The 15,136-nt window shown below is 43.4% G+C and overlaps 1 protein-coding gene and 1 long non-coding RNA gene across 2 annotated transcripts; both read right to left on the reverse strand.

Moving 5' to 3' along the window:
* Nucleotides 1–617: 617 nt before the first annotated feature.
* Nucleotides 618–1,024, reverse strand: LOC118473360 (uncharacterized). Its single transcript, XR_004852683.1, has 3 exons — nucleotides 980–1,024; nucleotides 834–905; nucleotides 618–636 (listed from the first exon to the last, which is right to left on the reverse strand). It is a non-coding gene; the product is annotated as an uncharacterized lncRNA (long non-coding RNA).
* Nucleotides 1,025–2,549: 1,525 nt separating this feature from the next.
* Nucleotides 2,550–3,734, reverse strand: LOC118473455 (uncharacterized). The gene is made up of 5 exons (XM_035962835.1): nucleotides 3,622–3,734; nucleotides 3,218–3,534; nucleotides 2,940–3,143; nucleotides 2,757–2,849; nucleotides 2,550–2,654 (listed from the first exon to the last, which is right to left on the reverse strand). The coding sequence occupies exons 2-5, from the start codon at nucleotides 3,524–3,526 to the stop codon at nucleotides 2,550–2,552; spliced, it is 711 nt and encodes a 236-aa protein (XP_035818728.1). The 5' UTR covers nucleotides 3,527–3,534; nucleotides 3,622–3,734.
* Nucleotides 3,735–15,136: the final 11,402 nt, after the last annotated feature.

Genomic DNA, 15,136 nt, shown 5'->3' on the forward strand with positions numbered 1-15,136 from the left:
TTATATATGTACATCTAACACACTGATGTCTCCTAACCTATTAGCTCAAACTTGATGTCTCTATTCATGGGAGATATAGAGTATTTATGGGACCAATTAAATACCTTAGCAATCCCGGCGCTATTATTCATCCCATGTTATCAGTTAACCTTTTCAATCTACAAAAGGAATGAATTAGAATACTTTAACCAAATGCAATAATGAGGAGAATAATGTCTTGTTAAGTGAAGTGATGAACTTACACAACTTGAAGGCCATGCAATTGGATTATTGCCTACTTGTCCAAGAACCTTGAAGTTGTTATATGGCCTTATTAGTGGTTCATCGCGCACAGATACCAGACTAACACGCACCATCCAAAATTCTTTGCCTAAAGCAACATCTCCAACTTTGGTTTTGGGGTCCTGGCTAAGTACTCTGCCTAAGGCAACCTTCCTGTTTGGATATCTTGTGCTCTTTAAGAAAATATCTGTGGAAACCTACAAGTGAATTTTGGATGTTAGTGGTTAGCAAGTAGCTATAAATATGCAGGATGCATAAGAATTTTTACTAATAAATAGTTACTTGTTAGTGGTTAGCAAGTAGCTATAAATATGCAAGTAGCTATAAATTAGCAAGTGACTGTGGTGGCTTGCTCTACATTTAAAGAACACACATCAGTGAACTACTATGGAACGTTGTATAGGAAATCTGATGCTTGCTGCTACTTTCAGCATGTATACACTATCATATAAACTAGATTTCTAACATGGACAAAAATATGATTGCTTCAGTATGGCCTTAGGGTGGAGTAAATCTATGATTGCAGTTCCTCGTACTCATAATGTACTAACCTTATCCTGAATTTTAGAACATTTGTAGTGTGAGTGCAGTTCCTCGTACTCATCATCTTCGTTTTCATCCTCCTGTAGAGTTATTGGATAAATGACAGCTTGAAAATTTTAAAACTAGGATGGAATTCATGGTAATGCATTCATACCATTGTGTTATTCCGTTCACCAAACATACTAGAATCTTCACTACGCAGTTGATAATAAATTGGCTGTTATAGGGAAATATATATATATATATATATATATATATATATATATATATATATAAGATTCGGATATATGTGCAAAAAATCAGTAAACTTATATATTTTCATAGAGATACATATTTGTCGTTTCATAGCAGGACGAACATCTGTTGGTGGCGATAAAGGAGCATCTAGATAGCCCTGTAATAGCATAAAAACATTAGGACATAAAAAAATCTTATGTCCTAAACCCTAAATATTGAAGATTTCAATAGAAGTGACACTCTGCAAAAGAGTAAATATGTTTATCTGTGCCTATGCAGTTAGATGGTATGAACTGTATTTGCTAGAGGTCTAATGCTGTTAATATGTTTATCTGTGCTGGTAAATGTGACTAGGACCCATCATCTATTATGTGCAGCACTAAGTTCATGAGTAGACCTATACCATCGTAGTGTGTGTTGCTGGCATTGGAATTGTTTTAGACAATTCAGACTAGTTCTTGTCACAACAGACACATATACTGGATCCTTTAGAGCTAGTGTGATTAACCCTGCCAAGGTGACCAGGTGTGCGCTCCAGAATGCGGCCTCTGTAGCTGGAATGGTCCTAACCACACAAGCCATTGTTGTTGAGAAGCCAAAGCCGAAGCCTCAAGTGGCAGAGCCACCGGAGGGAGCCCTTACCATTTAAAACTTAACGTTATTGAGGCTGCTGTCCAGACGGTGCAGATCAGTTGAGAGGGTAGAACTTTGGTTTGAGAATTTTGGTTCAGATCCACTAGGAGTTGTAGAGTAGGATTGCTATTTTGCAGACGAAGAGTAATTTTACTATGGTATGAACTTATCCGAATCAAAGACATTTGCATCACCATTTTTTTTTAAAATAAGCTCATGGCGATGCTGGATTGTACGAGCAAGTACAATAGTAAACTTATATATTTTCATAGAGATAGAGATACATACTTGTCGTTTCATAGCAGGACGAACATCTGTTGGTGGCGATAAAGGAGCATCTAGATAGCCCTGTAATAGCATAAAAACATTAGGACATAAAAATGCTAAGTCCATGCAATCTTTAGTGAGTTAGAAATAAGGTTATTTGGATTTACATGTTGCCTTTTCTGTCGCTCCACGGTATGTTGCAAATCTAGTATAGTATCATCTTGCTTCTGGACATGCTTTTGAAGTTTTTCCAATTCAAGTCTAAGTGATACTACATCTTCACTGGATGTTTCATCCAAACTGGTTACATTTAGATGCTTCATACGGCTTGATGTCGAGGCATGAAAAACTTGTTTTGGATTTGGAACAAGGCCCAGACCATGGATATGGCCAGGCTTTTCCTTTCCTAATATTCTGTTTAGTGCATCTCCTTCCCATGCATCCTTTCCATTACTAGAGTCCGCTAAATCAGGTTGTTGTGCTAAAAGTTCCTTCAATTCACCCTTGCAAGAGAACAACAATACTCAATAAACACCATGGAAGAACAATTGGATTTGAAAAAAAGTAAATGAAACATTTTTTTGCAATTATTGTACCACATGTGCATTTCTGTTATTGCCGATGTTAGACTTGTGTGTATGGATATACAAAACAGCCCTATGAGGGTATTTCTTTTCAGGATCTTGTTCCCTCTGTAAACATGTTAATAAAAATATAACTAAGGTAATGTAATTAACATGGATTTTTGACATTTGTAAAGAACATGCTGTGAATTATAATTGCAAAAATAATACCAATTCTTCTCTATTCCGAGCAAAGCTTTTTGTTCCAGATGTATGCATTGACTTTCTTCTTGTACAATTTATCCTATTGGCCTCACTTAAATCCTACGAAACAAAGAGTATATAGGAACAAAAGTAAATTAGATGGTTCATTAGATAAATAACAAAATGATTATCATGACTATAGTAATGTACCTGTGCTTTAGGGGTCATCCAATTATTGACAAGCGCAACCCACTGATCAGCTAATACACCATCAGGAGCATTACTATTATTAGCATCCTGACTCTTATGTGGGTCAAAATAAATGGATTTCAAATTGGACTTGTGTTGCCTCCATCTCTCTCCAATTGTTCGCAGCACCCATGTTTCCATGCGGGCAGGGTAAAGAAATCTCTTCTGCATAACAATTGGAAAAGAATTGTGAAAGTGTACTGTTACTACATGGCAACTGAAAAAATGTGAAAGTTTACCTTTACTTGATTAAGAATGGCCTCCTTATTGATTTGTTTATGGTTCCTATCTTTCTTTCCTATAAGTAGTCTCCAATCCTTGAAGCTTAAGCTACACAAGGAGCCATTCCTAGCAACCATGCCAAGGAATTTTGCAAGGACTCCTGCCTCTTCTCCGATAGGCTGATTCAGCTCATTACAGTTAACTACAACCCTATGGCCTCTTGGAATGTTCCAAACATTAATAAGTTTTGTCTTCCCACGCCTTTTAACCTCTTTAACCTCATCAGCGCCATCAAGTTGGTCCTCTCCATTTATGTTATTTGACATAGTTATGTCTCCAAAAAACAATTTTCAGTAGTGAGAATGACATATGCAAGTATCCATAAAGACAAGGTGCGGTATTACAAGTAATGTGTGCATACCTTGGGACTCATTATCGCTTCTGCTATCTAAATGGTCTTCTTTATTACTTATGTTTTGTTCAGATGATGTAGCATTTGTTTGGGGACTTTTCTCTCCAATATGGTCCTCAGACAAGTACTCATCATGGCTACGAGTAATGCGTTGTTTCCCACCCCGTGCCATTACCAGTTACCACTGCACAATGACCTAAATTAAAAACAAGTAGGGAAGGAAAATACTAACAGTCCATATGTATTTGCAGACCAATCAATGACAATAATTTGGTCGTCTAAGAATCATATGATGCAAGTACATTTGGATGAACCGAGGTAAGATTCTGACGTCGACTCTTGCTGAATAAAAAAGGCAGATTAGCACCTGTTGGCTGATGATGATGATTTGTAGGCAGAGGCTGACCTCCGTCTCTAGCTCGACTTGGCAGATATCCAACCTCCGGCTCAGCGTGCGCCAACAGCGGAGGACGACGACCACGAAAGTAGGCCGTGTACGTGTCGGTGGTGGCCAAGGGCAGGGCCGTGGCGCCGGTGGACGAGGCAGTGGTGATGGCCGTGGAGGCGGCGATGGCGGTGGGAGGCAAGGGCGCGGTTGGAGGCAAGGTCGGGGTGGCAAAGCAGAGAGGGTTAACGACCTAGACGAGCGACTACGGCGCGGATGGAGCCCCCTGGACGATGGATGGAGAGCCCTCTGTTGTGCCCCTCGCGGATGAAGGAAAAGTGGTGGGGAGGTCTGCAGAAGATGAAAGAAGTTTGCTATGTCTATGGAGAGTGGGCCCACTACGAAAATAACTGGAGGGATCCAAAACAACGGAGGGAAATATGGTATGTCAGTAAAATAAATTGGAGGGAAATAAAATAATGGGAGGGAAACAGAAAATAATACCTTAATTATTTAATTCAATATGGTTTTCAAATATTTTGCTAAAAACTGATTGTGTAATTCAAAATACTTGTATTGTTAAATTTTAACCATAATACAGGGAAGATTTGTTACACAATTATAATATTAATGTACATTTCAATTGATACCGTCGCGCAATAAATTGATGAAACACTTGAAGCAGATCAAGCAGGGTCGTTCCTGGCTTTTCAGGGGCCCAGTGCGAAATTCGATATAGAAGCCTCATCCAACAACTTTTTTCGATATATAGAATCACCAAGCCATTTAACCTCTCTTGAGTTATTGTTGACCATAAATAGTTCATAAAAAATTTAATTTTAATAAGCTTCTCTCTACCGAAGCAACCATCACATGTATAATTTATAATAGTCTCTCTATATCAAAATAAAATTTGTTTTGCTTCTTTAGTGGATTTATCATCGCTGTCACAACCCAACCAAGTCATCGCTGTCACAATAACCAATCCGGAACATAAACTTTTAAAAAACAGGAGTTGAGCGGAAGTGACTGGGCCGAAACCGACCCGCTCGCCCCACGAACACATGAGAAAACTGACATCAGCTAACCGAATAAAGGTCCTATGTAATATTTGATTGTTTCACTGACATTAGCACTGAGATCCCTGTCTTTTTGCTTATTCAGAAACTCAAGTCCACGATAGTGACTCCGGCGACCCTAAGCCGGGCACGAGGTTGCGCGCTCACGACAAGCCCACGCAGGTAATCTCCGGCAAGGATTTGCATTCTTAAACGTCACCCGAGCCCGACCCGACCTAACCCGTAAGTGAATCGGATTCAAATAGTCTAGACTTCCCAGATCACGGCGACGACGGACATTGGGATCCTGGTAGAGTAACCGGAAGAGTTTGAATACGGTAGCGTGCAAATCAGAAATACAGAAAGCCTCATCGGCGTACAAAAGTCATGGTGCTCACCTAAACTTGTCTAGAGAAACCGTGAGCAACTCGGTCGATGATGGGGTGGTCCACAATGGTGTTTTGTGACGACGGACAAGTGTTCTAAACAAACCTTACTGGTAAGGACCAAACAACCGGTTCAGTGAGCTTCACATGTATGTATAGATACTAGAACAAACTTTACTGGTAAGGACCAAACAACCGGTAAGGACCAAACAACTAGGACGGCGTAAGGTGGCAGGGTGCTCGGCGACATCTAGATTCAGTGGTCGTGTGTGCTAGTGCCATCGGCTGCTGGGTGCGGCTCTGGCACGTGCCTGTGTGACACATATGGTATGGAGGACGGCGACGACGGTAGCTCTTGGCTTGACGTTGGTGCTGGGGGCTTCTTGGGCGAGAGCCTCGGCGACTGCGACGCCCTTGGGCGCCGCTTCCCCTATTGGGGGCGTCGTATTCCCCAACATTTTCTTCCTTGGGCGAAAGCCTGGTCCATCTCGGACTCGCGACGGTGTCGGCCCCGACGTCACTCCCTTCCTGAAGGCGTCGCATTGAAGTTTGTCTCGGCCTCAGCTTCGCCTTTGATGGTTGCTTTTGATTCTCGGCGTCTGGTATGCGGGTGAAGATGGGGCTTTGCAAGGTGAAGTCGAAGCTATTGCATCAGGGGTTGTGGCTCGGCAACGATGACAGCTGACGAGCCCCCTTCTTCGTGGACTGGATTGTTTCGAAGGGTATGGCCAAGTGCCACGACGTCAGGCATCAAGGAAAGTTCTCTGGTATGGCCCATGCTGACCCGATCCAACTATGCAGAGTGGGCAATGTTGATGGAGATCAACTACGAGGCGATGGAGATATGGGAAGTGATTGATCCTGGAACCAACGTCAGGCGTTCACAGGACAGGCAAGCAATGGGTGCTCTGATGAGATCTGTTCCCAAAGAGATGTGGGGGACACTTGGTGCAAAGAAGACAGTCAAAGAGGCTTGGGAGGCTGTGAAGATCATGAGGATTGGTGCTGATTGGGTTAAGGAGGTAAATGTGCAGAAACTTATTAGAGAATTTGAGAATATAGAGTTCAAGGAGGGGGAGAGTGTTGAGGATTTTGGGATGAGAATTACTAACCTTGTCACAAATATCAAATCCCTTGGTGAATCTATAGATGATACCTGTGTGGTCAAAAAGTTCCTGCGTGTTGTACCACCCCGGTTTAATCAAGTAGCAGTATCCATTGAAATGTTTTGTGAGATGAAGGATCTTACAATTGAAGATCTTGTTGGCAGACTTCGTGCTGCTGAAGATCGACTAGAAGACAAGGTTGAGCACATCACTGAAAATAGGTCGTTTACTGTTAGCTGAAGAAGATTGGCTTGAAAAGCATAAGCATCATTTTCAGTCGTCTTCAAATACAGACAGTAGCAGTAGTGATTCATGTCAGTGGAAGCCTAAGGCTCCCCGTCGATCTGATGGAGGGTTCAGGAAGTTTCAGTAAGCAGAAACTCACTTCACAAGGCACACCTAGGAGAAAAGGGAGATGCAGAAATTGTGGGATATATGGTCATTGGCCTCAAGACTGTAAGCGTCCTAAGAGGGAGAAAGGCAAGGAACAAAAACAACCAGAGGCAAATCTTGCAGTTGCTGGTGGTGGTGTTCAAACTGGGGCACTTCTGTTTGCTGAAGTACAAGGCACAATGCATGGAGCACCACAGTTTGTTCATTTGTCTGAAGAAAATGTGATCTCGATGATATGTCCTGAAGGCGTGTGGGTACTTGATACTGTTGCCAGTAATCACATTATAGGTACAAAGTCTGCACTCTCACACCTTGATGAATCTGTGAGTGGATCAGTCAGATTTGGGGATGGCTCAACTGTTAAAATATGTGGTTTGGGAGCTGTAGTTGTTCAGGGAAAGCAAAATCAGCACAAAGTCTTCACAAGTGTTTATTACATCCCACAACTGAAGAGTAATATAATAAGTCTTGGTCAGCTTGAAGAGGGTGGATGTGATATTAGACTGTTTAATGGGAGGTTGAGTGTACTAGATCCTGAAAATAACCTGCTAATCAGTGCACCTCGCACTGGTAATAGGCTGTACACTCTGAAACCAGATGCTGATTCACCTGTTTGTTTCCTGGCAAAGCACACTGATCCTGCCTGGAAATGGCATGCCAGATTTGGGCACTTGAATTTCAGGTCACTTAGAGAACTAGGTAGATTGAAGATGGTGGAAGGGATGCCCTTAGTAGACAGGGTGGAACAGGTCTGTGATGGATGCACTTTGGGAAAACAACATAGAACACCATTTCTAAGGAAGTCTGAATTCAGAGCTCAAAAGGGACTATAATTGTTTCATGCAGATTTGTGTGGGCAGATCAGACCAAAGACAGTTGGTGGAAAATCCTATTTCCTGCTTGTAGTAGATGATTACAACAGGTATATGTGGGTAGATCTGTTGAACACAAAGGATCAGGCATTGGCATCACTACAGAAGATAAAACAAAGAGCTGAAATTGGGAGGTATTCTGGGGAGAAGCAGTAACAACTGAAGTGGGGTGGAATTGGGACAGTGATGAAAATGTTCAGCAAGCTGACAGAATCTGGTCCTTGTGAATTCCAGTTTCAGTACACTGTGCCTGGTCAGGTGTTGCAGCAGCCAGGTGTTTCAGGTGGAAGTGTTGAAGATTCAGGGGGTGCACAAAATTGTCCACCCTCACCTCACACACCAGTGACACCACAAATAACAGTAACACCACAAGTGTCATAGGGGGGATTACAGGGGTCAAGTTCCAGTGCAGCTACTAACAACAGTCCTCAGACCCCGAGCACTCAAAGTTCACAACATCCACCATTGAAATACATAGCTGGGACACTTGATTTTGGTGTAAAATTCAGAAAAGGAGGAACAACAGATTACTCATTAGTTGGCAGTCTACCTTAAGGATTGATAATTCATGTCTTAGCTGAAACATATGTATGCTGAATCTGCACAAGTTCATCTTGTGCTAGTACAAGTAGCTGAAACATCTATCTGTACAACCATTTTGCTCATCAAAGTTGCAGACTTGCAGATCCAAATAATATTGTGGAGTCTAATTACAAAACATATATATGTCAAAACCAGACAAAATGTAATGGCACACATCTAATTAACCCTAGAAGAAAAGGTTTAGCCCAAAAGTGGAATTTAAAATCTAGCCATATTTTTCCAAAAATCAAAATACCAAAGTTGTAGAGTGTTTCAAATTTAACAACTTTCATGTGTGAAGATTTTCAAGTTTTTGATAGACATTTGGAGTAATTTGCAGATTTCAGATTTGGTACAGTTTTGGTGCAGCTGAAAATAGTTTGGTTTGCTTGTTTTTGGGCCCCTGTAACTTTTGATCTGTGGGCTTTTGGCAAAAGGTTATTATATAAAACTTGAAGAGTAACTATAGGAGAAGAAATTTTATTAAGTATGGTAGAACTAAAACCATATGCAACTGAGTGAAAAAGTGGTCCAAAGTGGGGTTGGTCGGTTTCAAAAATTTCAGACTTGGTGCAGTTTACTAAAACTGAATTTGGTTCAGATAGCTGAATCTGAATTTTTGTATTTTTACCCCACTTTGAAGCACTATAACTCTTGGGCCCCTGTAACTTATACCCTGCTCACTTGTGTTAAAAGGCTTGGAGTAGTGAGGTGTGTCCTGGCCATTTTCAGTTGTGTAATATGCTAAAGAAGATCTGAGTTAAAGGGGGGTTCATTAGCCACAGTTTCATGACAGACAAAATAAGTCTAAAAGAAAACGGGGGCTGAGCAAAGAAGGTTCAGCCAAGTGACACTCGAAACTGGATGAGATATCCTCAACCCTTTCAATCTTGCCAAAACAAATAGAAACAGATTTGAAGCAACAGCAGAGTGACACCTTCCGAACTGTGGGATGCACATAATCAACATCTCATATATGTACAAGGTGTTCAGCATAGAGTTCACATTAATCAGCATCGATACAAATGATAGCTAGCAAACTGGTAGCCCAACTATAACAGTCAGCAAACACATCATTGAAAAGGAAGCACCCCAAAACTAACAGTCAACACTGAAGGGAATAAAGATGAATCTTGTCCAGCCATCTTCGATTGGGTATGGTCCAAACTATCATCGTTCCTTGATGGTTTATTATGCTTGGTAGCGAAACCTTCTATGTACCTAGAACAAAACACCATACACTCATCTGCCAAGAATGAATTTGCTATTGAAGCTTCTGGATATGCTTTGTTCCGAACATATGATTTCAATTTTCCTAGGTACCTACAACCAATGCAAGACAAGTGAATTATTCAACCCCACAAGAAATTCTTATAACATGAATCATGTAATAGTTAGAAGATGTACCTCTCAATAAAATACATCCATCTATAGTTAACTGGTCCACCAAGCTTACATTCAGTTGCTAGATGGACTACTAAATGAACCATAACCGTGAAAAACCCTGGTGGAAAGATCATCTCCATTTTGCATAGAGTAATGCCAATTGATTTTTCCATATGGTCCAACTCGTTAACATGAAGCACTTTAGAACATATCCCTCGAAAATAAGCAGACAACTCAAATATTACAGCTGTGATATCATCTGGAAGAAGACCCCTCAAACCAATAGGCATGAGCTGCTGCATCAGGACATGACAGTCATGTGTTTTGAGGCCAACAATCTTTCCTTCAGTAACATTAACACATTTTGATATGTTTCTATAATAACCATCAGGAACTTTAACCTTTCTAAGAAAATCACAAAATGCTCGTCTCTCACTTTTAGACATAGCAAATAAAGCTCGTGGCAAGTAAAACTTTCCTGAAGGTTTTTCTTGTGGATGGAGGTCCGGTCTAATGTTCATCTCGACAAGATCTAGACGAGCTTGTAGGTTATCTTTTGTCCTTCCATCCAAATTGGATATTGTACCATAACAATTGTCAAATACATTCTTCTCTATATGCATCACATCAAGATTGTATCGAAGAATATTATCATCCCAATATGGCAATTTGAATAGACTACTAACTGACTTGTAAGTTTTTGAGTTCTTGAAATCACCAAGTGTGATGATTTCATCCAAAATTGGACGATCATAATAGGTTTTAGGTTTTGTTCGAAGCTCTATCGTTCCATCAAATGAGTCTGCATCCAAGCGATAAGAATGATCAATATCAATATATTGGCGATTTCCCATAAAACAAGATTTACGACCATTCTTCAGCTGTTTTGTCCAGACATTTTCACCACAAGGAGGGCATGCGAATTTCCCATGAACCATATGAGAAGCAAGCATTCCTAAACTAGGAAGATCACTTATGGTCATAAGCACGGCCCCTCGCATAGTAAAACTCTCATCTCTTGATGCATCATATGTGTACAAGCCGGTTAGAAATAATTCTTTTAGGTCATCCAAGAGTGGCTCAAGGAACACATGAATTCTATCTCCAGGACTTTTAGGACCAGGAATCAATAAAGAGAGCATAAGGTGGTGATCTTTCATGCAAAGCCATGGAGGAAGGTTATATACCACCAATATAACAGGCCAACAACTATGTGTAGAGCTCATCATCCCAAATGGATTAAATCCATCAGTAGCCAAACCAAAACGAATATTACGTGATTCTGCTGCAAATCCTAGGAACTTTTCATCAAACCTCTTCCACACCGGTGCATCAGCAGGATGTCTTAATGCACCATCCTTAATGCGCTCCTCGTCATGCCATCTTAGAAGAGAAGCTGTTTCTCTACACATAAACATTCTTTTCAGCCTCTCTTTAATTGGAAAGTATCGTAAAACTTTGCAGGGTGTTGCTTTCTTTCTTTCCTTCTTTGTTAATACAGACGTTGGATCCTTATCCTTCCACCTCGAAACCTTACAGATTGCACAAAAATCATCATTCTTCTTTTCCTTCCAATACAACTGGCAGTTGTTTGGGCAGGCATCAATATTTTCGTATCCAAGTCCAAATTTAGATATTATTTTCTTAGCCTCATAAAAGTTCTTGGGCAGTTCATTTCCATTAGGAATAGCCATATGCAGAACCTCAAGTAGATCCCCAAAAGATTCATTTGACCATTTGTTCATGGACTTGATATTAAACAAAAGCACAAATAAAGTTAGTTGTGTGAGTTCACAACCTATCCATAATGGCCTTTTTGAATCTTCAAGCTGTTTATAAAACTGTTGTGCTTCTATATTGGGTCCCTGGACCGATTCTTGACCATCAGTCATAGGTGTGTCATCATACAAATGACCAACGACGTCTTGTAACAGCTGGTCAACATTAACATACCTTTCGTCAATATTCGAATTTGGTTCTGGACTACTTGTGTGTTGCACTGAAACATTACCTTGAAAATTCCATTCATCATAATTCTCAAGTATCCCATTGCACACCAAATGCCCATACATGTCATCCCTTGTTTGAACAGTAGTGTGCACACATGTCTGACATGGACAATAAATCTTGATACCTTCAGGTTTATCTTTAAATGCAAATTCAAGGAATTTCTCTACACCAGCTAGATATGGATCAGAACCTTTAGAGTAACGCAGAAGACGCTTGACCAGGCCAATATCCATTCCGACACTGGAACAAAATACAACCATTCATCTACATATGTTTATTTCTCCAAACGTAAATACAATACATTGATCCAAAATTGAGACATTGGTAACTCCATTGAGTAAATGAGTAGTCAGTTTCAGCACATAATGATGTCTACACAGCACACCAATATCTCCATGGGGAATGAGAGGGATACCTTGCCTGAGCGCTTGTGGCGGGGAGTAGGCCTTAATGAAGTCGTGGGGATCACGTCCTTCACTGTGGGAGACCGGCTCGATCCTGTTCCTCGTCTCCTCTCGCTGTCCTACAGAAGGCGCGCGCTGACTTTTGAGGAGGCGGTGGTGCGCAGCGGCCAGCAGGGCGTTGGTGTGGCTGGAGGCCAGAAAATGGACACAGCGAGCTTGGCAGGCGCAGCCGGACGCGGCCAGAAAATGGAGGCGCGGATTTCTGGGATCCAGGGAGGTCGCGTCCAGCGCGGATTTGTTGGTCTTGAAGGGATCTAGGGAGGCCGAGCGGATTTCAAGAATTGTTATAAAAAACTGAAGTGCCATCATACATGAAAATATTCTAGGGTCGGTTGGTTAGCTGGTGTTAAAGTTGAACAGTTGGTCTTGAGTTCGAGGCTGCTGAAGGCCTTTTTTTTGCCGAATAAACAAATATAAAACTTTAAGCTCTTTTTTGCCGAATAAACAAAATTACAACAAATATATAACTTTAAGTGCCTTGACAAATCGCAACTACTATTTTCACATGGCTAGAGGGTGTTTGATAAGTAAAATCACAAAAAGGATGCAACAAATATTTTAATAAAATAAAACATCAATACAAAAGTGGACCAAAAGGACTTCATACTGGAGTTGGTTGCCTTTTGTTACATTCTACATGTTTGTTGTTCAATTTCTCATTCTATATTTTTGCACAATTAAGTATCATACCACTATGCTTCATTAAAAAAATAAACAACACAGTTTCATTATTGCCTCATCAGTACCAAAATTACTCAACAGATGTAAATGTTGCCCCCATTCAAATTACTCTACGCATACGGTTGCAACGCATGGTAAACGTTGTCGTGATCGTAGTTACTCTACGGATGCAGTTTGCAACGCATGTTAAACGTTGCTAGTACCATTATTATTAACGAATGTGGCTTGCAACATGTAACAAGCGTTGCAACCTAATCACTTCCAACACATATAACTATATGTTGCTAGGTATACGTTGCTATAGAGGGGTTTGTTTTGTAGTGAGCCAACGGTCGGGAGGGGGCACCAGACTGTCCGGTGTGCACCAGACAGTGTCCGGTGCGCCAACGGCTCCAAGGCTGCCAACGATCGGCTTCGCCAAATAAGGAAGGAAATCCGCACCGGACAGTGTCCGGTGGTGCACCGGACTGTCCGGTGCGCTAGGCGACAGAAGGCAAGAATTGCCTTCTCAGATTGCTCTCAACGGCTCCTAGCTGCCTTGGGGCTATAAAAGGGACCCCTAGGCCCATGGAGGAGAACACCAAGCATTCCTTGAGCACTCTTGATCACTCACACTCCGTTCTTGCGCACTTGTTCGACATTCTAGTGATTTAAGCTCCGTTCTAGTGTGCTAGTATTTTGAGCTTAAGTCTGGGTCTTGTGTGTGCGTATTTGCTATGATCTTTGTGTCTTGTGTGAGTTGCTAATCCCTCCCTTACTCCGTTCTTCTCTGTGAACTTCAAGTGTAAGGGCGAGAGACTCCAAGTTGTGGAGATTCCTTGCAAACGGGATTAAGAAAAGCAAAGCAAAACACCGTGGTATTCAAGTGGGTCTTTGGACCGCTTGAGAGGGGTTGATTGCAACCCTCGTCCGTTGGGACGCCACAACATCGCCGATGATGTCAGGGTAAGGCCGCCACCCGCTTCCAGTGGGGTCGGCCAGAACCTGGCTGCGGCGGCAATGCTTCTTCGCGCGATGCCGGAGCCATCGACCACCGAGGGGCGGCGAATCCAGGGAGAACTCAAGAATCTCCTGGAGGGCGCCGCGGTCCGGTGGGCCGAAAGCTCCGCCTCCCGAAGGCAGGGGTACCCCTCAGAACATCATGCCGCGACTTCCCGATTCATGCGGGAAGCCTCGGTCTACACCGGGTGCACGCGCAGCACAGCGCCTGCGGCCCCGGGACGCCTCGGCAACGAGCACCATCACCGCGACCGTCGGGCCCGCCTCGACGAGAGGGTGCGCCGAGGCTACCACTCCAGGCGCGGAGGACGCTACGACAGCGGGGAGGATCGGAGTCCCTCGCCCGAACCACCCGGTCCGCAGGCCTTCAGCCGGGCCATACGACGGGCGCCATTCCCGACCCGGTTCCGACCCCCGACTACTATCACAAAGTACTCGGGGGAGACGAGACCGGAGCTGTGGCTCACGGACTACCGGCTGGCCTGCCAACTGGGTGGAACGGACGATGACAACCTCATCATCCGCAACCTCACCCTGTTCCTCTCTGACACCGCTCGCGCCTGGTTGGAGCACCTGCCTCCGGGGCAGATCTCCAACTGGGACGACCTGGTCCAAGCCTTCGCCGGCAATTTCCAGGTTACGTACGTGCGCCCTGGGAATTCCTGGGACCTCCGAAGCTGCCGACAGCAGCCGGGAGAGTCTCTCCGGGACTACATCCAGCGATTCTCGAAGCAGCGCACCGAGCTGCCCAACATCACCGACTCGGATGTCATCGGCGCGTTCCTCGCCGGCATCACCTGTCGCGACATGGTGAGCAAGCTGGGTTGCAAGACCCCCACCAGGGCGAGCGAGCTGATGGACATCGCCACCAAGTTCGCCTCTGGCCAGGAGGCGGTCGAGGCTATCTTCCGGAAGGACAAGCAGCCCTAGGGCCGCCCACCGGAAGATGCCCCCGAGGCGTCAACTCAGCGCGGCAGCAAGAAGAAGGGCAAGAAGAAGTCGCAAGCGAAACGCGACGCCGCCGACGTGGACCTTGTCGCCGCCGCCGAGTACAAGAACCCTCGGAAACCCCCGGAGGTGCCAACCTCTTCGACAAGATGCTCATGGAGCCATGCCCCTATCATCAGGGGCCCGTCAAGCACACCATTGAGGAGTGCGCTATGCTTCGGCGCCACTTCCACAGGGCCGGGCCACCCGCGGAG

Source organism: Zea mays, chromosome 9 (assembly GCF_902167145.1).
Source record: "Zea mays cultivar B73 chromosome 9, Zm-B73-REFERENCE-NAM-5.0, whole genome shotgun sequence".
Taxonomy (NCBI): Eukaryota; Viridiplantae; Streptophyta; class Magnoliopsida; order Poales; family Poaceae; genus Zea; species Zea mays.

Bases quoted from the DNA above. Each gene is read 5' to 3' on its own strand.
- LOC118473455 (XM_035962835.1), bottom strand. From the start codon at position 3,526: ATGTCAAATAACATAAATGGAGAGGACCAACTTGATGGCGCTGATGAG. The intron at 2,850-2,939 runs GTACATTACTAT...TTTGTTTCGTAG, and splicing joins GGATGACCCCTAAAGCACAG to GATTTAAGTGAGGCCAATAG. The intron at 2,655-2,756 runs GTATTATTTTTG...ACATGTTTACAG, and splicing joins CTCGGAATAGAGAAGAATTG to AGGGAACAAGATCCTGAAAA.